General features: G+C 38.6%; 1 protein-coding gene across 1 annotated transcript in view; it reads left to right on the top strand.

Annotated features, from left to right (window-relative positions):
* The window catches only part of CA10 (carbonic anhydrase 10), a 677,770-nt gene that overhangs the window by 549,922 nt on the left and 115,811 nt on the right, over positions 1-12,037 (top strand). The window contains exon 4 of the mRNA XM_056861664.1: positions 370-555. Coding sequence (XP_056717642.1) covers positions 370-555 — 186 coding nt within the window. The remainder of the gene's footprint in view (positions 1-369; positions 556-12,037) is intronic.

The following is a 12,037-nucleotide window of genomic DNA, read 5'->3' as shown; positions in this document are numbered from 1 at the left end:
TATCCTTTAGTTGAAATATTCTCCTTTTATGTGCCTGAAATTCTGTAATGACACTATTATTCAAGTCTTGTAGAAGGAATACTTTCAAATTCCTACTTATTTAGAGACAAACTAATCACATTTATTGCATTTTCCCATACACAGCTGGCTTATATATACATGAAATATGTGTACTTATTGAAATAACTCAATGTACAGCAAAATGATCAAAGCACAAAAATGAAGCCCTTAAGGGTTTATGAATTAACTTGCAGCTTTTCTTTTCTTTTTAATTTCTTCTAGATCAGCCAGACAATATTTGAAACAATATTGAAACCTGAAATGAACCAGGGCTTCCTATTTTCATATTATTTATTTTGCTTTGTTTAGGTCAGTGGAACAATGTATAATACAGGGAGGCACGTGTCTCTACGACTTGACAAAGAACATTTGGTCAACATCTCTGGAGGGCCCATGACATACAGTCACCGCTTGGAGGAGATCCGATTACACTTTGGAAGTGAAGACAGCCAAGGGTCAGAACACCTACTGAATGGACAGGCTTTCTCTGGGGAGGTATGTCAGTGGATTTAGAGCTCTGAATAGAGCAACAAAATAAGGCTGGTATGGGTGGGTTGTTTTTGTTTGTAGCCTCACTACTGGCTTGCAATTCAACATTTTAGAAAAACATGAACATCAAGTACAGTAGACCCTTTCCATTTGCGGGGGATGATTTCCCAGGATCACTACAAGTGGTGAAATCTGCAAATCCTGCGAGGCAGGGTTCTGCTGCTTCCTAGTAGCGAAACAACCAAATCTCCCACAAAAGGTAACAATGTAATGATTATGATGATGGCACAGTAAAAACAGACTGGAGATTGCATCACATGATCGGACTGCAAACTTATTTAATGTTTATCTTTAGTATACGCAAAAAAATGGGGGAGGACATTTGAGTTGTTCAGCTTTTATCATCACCTGGCAGTAGGGATGAGTTTAGAACTGGAAAAAATAGCCAAGGAAAATACACAGTCTGAGCACCAGTTTCTAAAGTGTATAGTGGGGAACCCTGGAGCTCCTTGGCAACTTATCACAGGTTTCTTGATGTAAAAATGCTTCACCTAACAAACAGTTTGACCCTCACTTTTCCTGCAATCCATAGGTACAGGGGAATGTTGGGCCTCTCGATCAAATATGTAAGCTGGCTACTTTACATTAACACATTGGAAGAGACTAGGGATACCACAAATTTTGCAGTAAAGTAGTTGGCAAACATATCCTGTTCATTACTCGTAATCAGACCACGAGCTGATGAAGAATATGTTCAGCTTGCATCAACTAACTTGAACAGCTGCCAGGCAAGTTTGCAGCTGCCTATTGATCAGAAGCTGACTCACAGCTGATTGGGGAGCAAATAAATTCTGATCTCCCAGCACATCCCTGTATCCTAGCCTTGTTGGGCCTAGGACACAAGAAAGCTCCAGGAGGGAATCAGAAGCTGACTTACAGCTGATAGGGGATCAGATGGGAATTCGATTCCGATCTACCACCATCTCAGAAAAATCAGTACACAATGAAGTTGGAGATCCAAATCAGTCAGCTTACTGTCTCCCCATTGCAAAAGGGGAAGATAAACACATCACTTCTCTTCCCTCCTCTCCAAGCTGGGCAGGGGAAGCAATGTTTCTGACCTCCCCGTTTCTAAAGGGAGAAGAGAAAGAGATTATTTATCTTCCCTTCTCTCCAAGGTAAGTAGCAGAAGCAAGAGGGAGAAGCAATTGTTCTGTATTGTAAACGAGGTGAGACAGAGATTACGTCTTGTCTTTTCTCTGTAGCCTAGGCCAACAGCTTGGGGTGGGGAGGAGAGAATGGAAATAAGCTGGGCTTCTGATCACTACCACCCCACAACCAAGTTTGCTACATATTAGCAAGTTTGTGATGCAACAAAGTTTCCAGGTTTGAAAATCAGAAGAACCTGACTTAGAGCTATTCCACGCAATGATCTGCAAGTCAGCTGCCATTTCCCCAGCAGGAGATCGGAAGCCGACTCCCACATGATCTTTCCCATTATTAATTGGCTGCCTGATTGCCACTGGCAAACCATATATGAGATGAACTGGCAGGTTTTTGAGCATCTCTAGATGAGATACTGGGAAGTAAATATTCTCTGTAGTCTGTAAGCATTTAGTTGATTTCTATGTAGATTTTCAGGGGGGTGGGGGTTTCCTTGAACAAAAGGACCAGGAATTGAATCAGCCAGAAATATCTCTTACATAATTCCCAGTGATATGAATGGTAGTTGTAATTATATTCTGTACCTTTCATTGGAGTCTGCAGCATTGCTGTGGGCAGTCTTCTGAGGATTAGGTGTTAGACAAGGACTGTAGGGAGTCCCAGTGTGATCAGTGGCAAGAGATGGTAGACAAGTGTCACCAAATAAGACATCAGAAATTAAAGGCCAGGATGTAAGGGCAAGACCAGTCACAAGATCAAGCAGGCCAATACTGGAGATTCTGCTCAGAAGATAAGATCAGGGTGCAGGACAGAGGGAGTCTCCGGAGAAGGCAGGTAAGTAGATGCTCTTGAGAAAGGAAAGCCAGCAGGGTTGGGTCATGCAGGCAGGAGGATTCCATAATAAGAAAGCAGAAACATGGATAGGATATAGCTACCTATTTCACAGTGGCCCAGAAGGTCTCAGAGACAATTAGTGCAAGCTCACTAGGGCTGATGGGAATCTGTACATAGAGCCAGACTTGAGAATCTAGGTGAGAGAACATAGCCTATTTTTCTGCCCTTAGAAAGTTGTTTTCCCACATCAGGGATTGGAAGGTTTCTAGTTTGAGACTAGATCTGTTTCATATGTAATAGAACTTCCTAGTGGATTGTTCCTGTGCTGATATTCCAGTGACGGAAACTAGTCTACACAGATGGCTTCATGACACAATTCAAAATTCTGCATGATAACTGAACCTGCATAATTACAAAACAATAATGAAGAGTCCACCACATGGACTCCAAGCCTCAAGAGAGACTCAGAAAGCAGATAGAGGTGACCTATCTATTCTCCGATAGAGATTTGTTTTTCTGGACATTTAGAAACCAGTGTGACTTTCAAGTATATGAACATATATAGAGAAGGATATGTGAAACATCCCCTGATTGAAGATATATACAGAAGGCCTCCTGAATACCTTATCATTTTTTTTCTGAAACACCAAAACATTCTGGCAACAAAATAGTTTATTTTGCAGAAGATAAACAACCACTTTACAGTCTGAACCATCTGTCACTAACTGGTAATGAGTCAATTAATGCCCAGCATTTTCATTGGCATCATGGAACAATGGATATGTAAAAAATAGTAGATTAATTGCAGCCTTGTCAAATGATGTTCTTATAATTGATGATAATAATTTTCTTTGCTTTACATAGCTGTATAACAAAGTCACGAACACTATTTTAGTGAAATTAGTCATGTTTTGAACCTCTGATTGCCTATGTATCTACTTTAAATTCATTGTTCAGTGAAGATATTGAATGAAATTTTTGTTGTTTTTTAAACACTGGGCATTCCAGTAGTTTACATAAAAGCAGTGTGTATATAAAGCTAATCACATCTGTTTATTTAGAAGAATATTCAAGATTATACTTGAAAGAAAGTAGGAATAAAACATAGTACTGATTTGGGGATATAAATGTATCTGATGATCATTCCATCCACTTTGAGGGCCAAAGTAGACAAGATGATTTTTTGAGTCTTGTCTGGGGATCTGACTCTCATAGCCACATCTCACGCTGCCAAAAACTCAATTCCCATGTATGCACAGCCCCAATTGTGTCCCCAATGGAGCAAATTATTCCCCCACAATACAGTTGCAATCCAGATTGGGGGCCCTGCCCAATTCCCAGCACTGTGGGATGTAGCTGATGGTATTAGAATCAGATCAAGGAACTCAGATCCAGCTTTGAAAAATCATCAAGTTGAGCCCTGAATGATCTGCTTTGAAGGAACCATCTCAGTATTGATAGCCATTTAATGCCATGAATTGGGACAGAGAAAATATCAGCATCACTGAAACAAAATTTTGCCAGAATTGAGTGAAAACTAGCCAACAAATTTTGAGGGACTGATCCAGTCACTCTGCTATGTGTACTATAGGAGTCACACAACTTTCATGATAAGATTCTAGGGGACTCCCATGTATGAAACAATGCTCGTGAAAAGAGGATGTAATGTAGGACTAGATAGTTGCCTTAATTACTAAACCAAAGAAAATTTAAGTTTGCCTTTCTAAAGTGAAGTGCTTTGAAGAAAGATAATTTTCTACACAAATGTGATATTCCAGAAAAAGGGCCACATCTTTTATAACAACGAATATCTATCACATCTACATAATGGAACTGGGTTTACAGAACATGTATCAATTCAAAGTCAAATGAACACTCCATATTAAGAGTTAATAAAGAGTAGGCCAGCAATATGTGAAATGTAAACTATGTAATGTAGCTCACTAGGGGTTTAATTAAACTCTTGCACTTGCAGCTCCAGATGGTTTATTAAGGGGATTTTATTTTTGTTTAAAAAAACCTAAAACAGACATTCATAAAATACATAATTAATGTATATTAATAAAAATATGCTATAATTGTATCAAAAACCTGAGCGGTGATATTGCATGGGTAAGCTACCACTTGCAGCTCTAAGGACAGATGTTGCCCTGGTGTAAGGAGAGCAATATAACAGATTCCCCATAAAAAGCTGAAGTAGGTGCCTCCCTGCTGACCATCTAATATAGAGTCCGCTGAGCCCAAATTTTCAATAGTTGGTGATTTACTAGTGAAGCTCTGGATGCTGTGCACATGACTATGTATATATATCATCTTTGGTAAACAACCCATTTATTGCAGAATTCCTTTGTTTAACAAACCAGTCATGTCTCTCCACTGAGAAGCAATTGCCATTAAACAACTGGGGAGGACTTCAAGGGTTTGATGTTTGATGAACTATTCCAGAGATGGAATAAATATAAACAAATTTTAGGCTTTACACTTTACAGTAAGTGTTTACATGTTTAAAAATTTTCTGGACACTAGTATAAGATTTCTTATTCACATTTTCATTTATATTTCAGAATGTCATCTTACTCAGTCTAAGGATTGCAGTTTTCTCATACATTTATGTACTTTCACAATGGCATAGGTGTATTCAGAATTGTATTATTCGGACCACTGAAGAAGGCTTCACAGCTGAAACATGTTTGGTCTGAGCTGTGATATTGTTTGGATTCATTGTTGCGCTGTTGTAATTTGTATTTTTATGTTTATTTGGCATGTTTAGCATAGATAGATAAGTTTTATCCCTGCCTTAATTCAATACCCTATTTAGCTGTATATAGCCATTATATACTATAAAACAAATACAAATATTTCAGTTTATATTACTTCAGTTTATATTACTAGAATGTCTATGCCTAATAACAAAATTTTATATCTCACCATCTTATAATTAAACATTTTTATCTATACACAGCTTTCTAAGCATATAAGAAATACAGTTCCCATTTTTTAAAAATTCTTCCTTAGATTTTTATTTATTTACTTGGTTGGTCAGCTTAGCCATAACTGCATACTCTGCTAATTTATCTTTCCAATCTTCAATGTGTGGGCTTTCTTCTGATTTCTACTTTGCTGCTACGACAACTCTTGCTGCTGTTATATATCTCACCAGCTCTTCCAAAAATTTTGGAATGCTGGATGGTCAAATTCTCAACAACATCATTTTTGGGTCCTGTGCAAATTTCATCTTTAGTATTTTTTTGGATTTCAGAGTGTACATCTCTCCAAAACTTATTTAGCTTCTTGCATGTCCACCATGTATGATAGAAAGTATCATTAAGAATAGCACTACTCATATTTGTCTTCTGTTCTTCCCCGGTACCTGACTGAGTGCTATCCAACCTGGGGGGCCTGTCTTTCAGTACTACATCTTTTTTTCATTTTGCATTGGCTCATCATAAGGTTTTCACGGTACAAGATGAAGTGGTTTACCATTGCCATCTTCTGCGCAGTACTAACCAGGGTTAGCTTAGGGCTGTTGAATTTTAAAAAATGCGGTATAGTTCGGATTTGGCCGAATTCGGCCCGTTTAGATTCGGGATATGCCGAAGTCCGAACTCCCCCACTTCGGATCCGTTCAATTCGGCGGGAATTCAAAGTTCGGGAAAAAAATTCGGCCGAATAAAGCCATTAAAAACACAATCACTCCTTTCCGCGGCTCTGGGGGGCATTTTTGGGGTTAGAGGTCCCAAACTTTCAGCAGAGCTTCAAAGGACGTTTATTGAAAGACTCCCCAAGTTTTGTAAAGATTGGGTCAGGGGGGGCTGAGATATGGGCCCTGAAAGGGGTCCCCCCCACCCTTAATGTGCATCTCTCAGCAGAGCTTGCCGCCCACGCACAAAGCTCCCAGCCCCGACAACAGTTTGCAAAGCAACACAACCTTATAAAACAACACCTTTGCAACAGGGAAAACCAGAAGACACACAACTGAAACCTCCCCCCTCAAACCAGGGAGCAAGAGACTCGAGGGGGAACACACACCCCAGGCAGAACTGACAAAAGCCCCCTTTGGCTTCCCCCCCACCCACAGAAACTGCTCCCTCCCCACACACACACAGACTCTGCTTTCCCCCCCACACACACACATACACAGGAGAAAAATTATAGATTAAAGCCCCCAAAGGGGTCTTACTGTGGCTGTCTTCTGTTCCATCAGGAGGGGCTGGGGAGGACTTGTAATCCAAGATGATTCCAATTAGGCACGGGACGTTTTGTTCTGGAGAAGATGCACACAGGATCGGCTAATCCATTCATCCCAATAGGGAAAAGGGGAAAGGGGAAAGGGGAAAGCCCATATCTCGGGACCCCCTGACCCAATGTTCACAAAACTTGGGTGGTCTCTTAAGAACACTGGTCTGAAACTCCGCTCAAAGTTTGGGATCTGCACCCCCAAAAATGCGCCCCCTGCAGCCATGGAAAGAGAAAAGGGGGGAGGCGGATATTTCTGCCCCCACTGAATCCATCTTTACAAAACTTGGGTGGTATCTTAAGAATACTTGTCTGAAGTTATGCTGAAAGTTAGGGGGCTATATCCCCAAAAAAGTGCCCCCTGCAGCCACATAAATGGAAAAAGGGGGGAAGGAAAAGGGGGAGAGCCCATATCTCAAGACCCCCTGACCCAATGTTTACAAAGCTTGGGGGGGTCTCTTAAGAAGCTTCATCTGAAGCTCCACTGAAAGTTTGGGGTCTGTACCCCAAAAAATGCACCCCCTGCAGCCATGGAAAGAAAAAGGGGGGAGCCCATATCTCGGGACCCCCTGACCCAATGTTTACAAAACTTGGGCGGTATCTTAAGAAGCTTCATCTGAAGCTCCACTGAAAGTTTTGTGTCTGTACCCCAAAAAATAAGCCCACTGCAGCAACAGAAAGGAGCAAATGTGCACAAGCACCCCACACACACACACGAGGATTTTGCTCTCTCTCTCTCTCTCCCTGGCCGGGCCACACATCAACTGATTCCTCCAGTACTCAATCCTGACTGATTGGCCAGAAGAAGACCCAGCTTGGCCACCGATTGGCCGGGGGAGGAGAATGCTGCTTACTGACGGTTATGCTGCTTACTGACGGCCCCGAATTTGCCGGATTTATTCGCGAACTCCTGAACTCGCTGAATTCGCCCCCCCCCCCCCCGGTTGCCCGCCAGTTTTGAGTTCAGTTCCTCCCGAACTAAAAACTACTGAATCAGGGGAAATTCGGCTGATTTTCAGTTCGGGCCGAACCGAATCAACAGCCCTAGGTTAGCTAAAGTGGCACTGCCATTGTCTATGGTAGATCCTCTGCCTGTATCACCTTCCACTACTGTTGCTGCCCAGTAGCTACTCTTCAAAGATTCCTCTTCCCCCATTACCACTGGAATTGCCCCTTCTCTTCTGCTGGTATGGTCTTTGATTCCCGAAGGGGGTGGATGCATCTTAATCCAGTGTCTTAGCTGTGACCATTCTGCCTTGAGTGGCTCTGCTAGCCTCTTAACAGGGTCTAAACTCCATATGGTATTGCTCTCAGCTTTGCTGACACACCCAAACTCCCTCACCACATTAAGAATAGATGTGTGTCCAAGAAGGGGTTGACATGAGTAGAATGCTGTTTATGGGGGAGAATGTACTACAAGACTCATCTGGAGAAAATTATCTTTGCCAAAAAATTAATATGTACAACCTTTTAATTGTGGGTATGTTCTTCTTTCCTTAGAGTTATATCTAACAGTGCTTAGAGTTAGGCTAGTTCTCGCTTCTTATAAGTCCAAGCAGCAGTCACCACTAATACCATGAACCAAGAGGGAAAGTATATCAGGCACATGAGCCATCAGCTTGGTTTACTCCCATAATGCACTGACATCCCGCATATGGAGGAAAGAAATTAAAAGTTTTTTAGCAGGAGGGACAGTAAAATTTAGATCTTCTTTTTTTAAGTTTTTTTATTGTTTTTTCAAGTATCAATACAATCATTTAACATTTTTCATTAATATTTTCTAAATCTAATTTAATCTGCAATATATCTAACATTCTCTTCTTATACTACTACTGTGACTTCCCCTCTTCCTTTATCTATCTCTAATTCATCTTCGTAGTCCTCTTTGCATTTATGTCCTAATTCTATATTTAACATTCATTAATTATTGGAAAAAAGATTGTAGCAAGTTAGAATTAGTCTAAGTCATAACCTTTAACATTTTGGATATTGAGTTCATTTTTACAGTATACAATCCATACCTCCCACTCCTTAACAAATTCATCATTGTCTTTTTGATTTATTAAAGCAGTCAATTTCACCATTTCTGCTAGCTCAAACAACTTATGTATCCAATCCATTTTGTCCGGTGTCTCAGTCATTTTCCATTTAGCTGCATAGACCATTCTTGCAGCAGTGGTGGCATACAATATAAAAGTTCGTTGTGTTATAATATAGTCTGGTATAATACTTAACAACATAATCTCTGGAGTTTTAGGGATATTTTGTTGTAAAATTAATCTTAACTCATTGTATATCATATCCCAGAAATTTTTAGCTTTGTCACAAAGCCACCAGCTATGGTGAAAAGAACCCATTGTCCTGACATTTCCAACACTTTGGTGACATTGTGCTATACATATTAGAAAGTTTTTTCGGTGTCAAGTACCATCTGTAAATCATTTTATAGATATTCTCCCTTATCGACTGAGAAAGAATCTTTTTCATATCCTTTGACCAAAGTCGTTCCCAACAATTCAGAGGGATAACATGACCAATCATTTGTGCCCAGGTAATCATAGTTGGCTTAATCCTTTCTTGTTCTGTATATAACAACAGTAAGAGTTTATACATCCTTGAAATCAAATGGTCAACATTATCCAACAATGTCTGTTGAAAAATTGATTTTTCTTTAAGGAATCCCACTTTCATGTCTTGGGTATATACAGATTGCATTTGATAGTATTGTAACCAGGTAAGAGTATCTTTAAAATTTGCAAAGTCCTTCAGGGCACATTTGTTCCCTTCCCATTTGAGAAGATCTTGATAAATTATAAAATGTGAAGGTCACATAAAATGCAAAGTCAACATTTCTTGTGAGGATATCCATAACGGTGTCTTTGTCTCTAACAGATGTTTATATCTCAACCATATTTTTATCAACGATAATCTAATAATATGATGTTGAAAAGACATATGAAGTTTAGTTTTATCATACCACAAATAACCATGCCACCCATATCTATTATCAAAGCCTTCCAGATCTAATAAATGTACATTTTTCAACAAAATCCGTTCTTTTAACCATACAAAAGCTGAAGCTTCCGCATACAATTTTAAGTTGGGTAGAGCAAAACCGCCTCTCTCTTTCGTATCATCTAAGTATTTATACACAATCCTTAGCTTTTTCCCTTGCCAAATAAAGTTCAACAAATCCTTCCTCCATGTATCAAAATATTTTGTTTGCATTAAAATTGGTAAATTCTGAAACAAAAACAACAGCCTTGGTAAAATGTTCATTTGTATTACAGCAATACGACCCAATAATGAAATCTTTTTATTTGACCACAATATCATATCTTTTTTGATTACATCCCAAAGTTTAGAGTAGTTGTTGGTCAATAAATCTTTATTTTTATTTGTAATCCAGACTCCCAAGTATCGTATCTTGTTTGTTTTCTCCCATTTGGAAATACCTATAAAGTCTTTCTGGTCATCTTTGAAAAGATCCTTGAATAATATCTGAGTCTTATCTTGATTTATCTTAAATCCTGAAACTTCACCATATTGATTCAATAACAGCATCAATTCTTTGATAGATTGATTTGGGTCTTCCAAAATAAGAATCAGGTCATCTGCATATGCTCTTAATTTATATTCATGTTTATTCACTTTCTAACCACAAATTGTATCCGTGGCACGTATTTTACTACAAAGAGTTTCCAAAGTAAAAATAAATAGTAAAGGTGAAAGTGGACAACCTTGCCGTGTTCCTTTTAGTATCTCACACTCAGCTGATATAGATTCATTTACCAATATTTTAGCTTTTTGCACTTTGTAAATAGCATCTATTCCTGTTCGAAATTTATCTCCAAAGTTCATATTTTCCAAAACCTTTTTCATAAACTCCCATGAAACCATATCAAATGCTTTCTCCGCATCCAAAAAAATGAGAGCTACTTTGTGTTGAATATTTTGTTCATAGTATTCTATTGCATCAATTAAAGTCCTCAGATAGTCTTTTATATGTCTTCCAGGTACAAAACCAGCTTGATCCTCATGGATCAAAGTTGTTATAATCTTCTTTAACCGGTTAGATAATATTGAGGCATATATTTTATAATCCACATTCAGTAAGGATATAGGCCTATAATTCGCCACTCTTTCTAAGTCCTTTCCAGCCTTTGGTATAAGTGAAATAAACGCATGTGACCATGTTTCTGGTGCCTGACCTGTTTGCAATATTAAATTACATACCTTCAGAAAAGGAGTCTTTAAATCTTCTTTGATCAACTTAAAAAACAAAGCTGTGATACCATCAGGGCCGGGTGTTTTATCAATCTTTTGTTTAGTTATAGCTTCTTCTAATTCTGTTGTCATGATTGTTGCATCAATCATCTCGTTGCTCGGAAGTTAATCTGTTGACATTCACAGTGCTTAAAATTTTTTCCATTTTCTTCTCAGAGATCAAATCTTTTTGGTACAATTTAGTATAAAATAATTCAAATTCTTTCTGTATATCAGTTGTTGTAAAAACCGGTCCTTTTGTTGTTTGTAATTTATCTATTATTTGCTTTTGTCTGGAGTCCCTTAGTTGGCTAGCTAGCAGTTTTCCTGGTCGATTTGCTTGTTCAAAATATCTCTGCTTCGCTTATTTCAAATTTTTATTCATTTCCTCCATAACTATTAGATTTAGTTGGTGTTTCACCATCTTTATTTTCTGGATAATTTCAAGTCTTTCTGTATCTTTTTGTTCTTGAATAAGTTGCTGTTCTAATTTTTGCAATTCCCAGAGTATTTCATTAGTGTGTTGTAGCTGCTTTTTCCTCCAGGTAGTGTTTTTCTGTATCATAAATCCCCTTAGAACAGCCTTGAGGGCATCCCAAACTATGTTCAAGTTTGTTACTCCATCCATGTTGATTTCAAAATAATCCTTTAATAACTTGTGTAGTTCTTTTTTAATATTGTCATTTCTTAATAGTCTGTCATTTAGTCTCCATCGAAAAGCTTGCCTGTTATTCCACTCAAAAGAAACCAAATTATGATCTGAAAAAGTTTTGGGAAGGATATGTACCTTACGAAGTTGAGTAAATATAGATTTACTTGCCCATATCATGTCAATCCGAGAGTGTGAGTCATGTCTTGCGGAATAAAACGTATAGTCTTTTGCAGTAGTGTTAAGTGTTCTCCAGATGTCTTGTATTTTAAATTCCTCTGCCAGTTGAAAAAAGGTTTTAGGTAAAGCACCCTCTTTTTCATCTTTGGCTTTTGATTT

This window comes from Euleptes europaea, chromosome 1 (assembly GCF_029931775.1).
Source record: "Euleptes europaea isolate rEulEur1 chromosome 1, rEulEur1.hap1, whole genome shotgun sequence".
NCBI lineage: Eukaryota > Metazoa > Chordata > Lepidosauria > Squamata > Sphaerodactylidae > Euleptes > Euleptes europaea.
The sequence above is the reverse complement of the archived record's forward strand: the minus strand, read 5'-3'. Positions and strand labels throughout refer to the sequence as shown.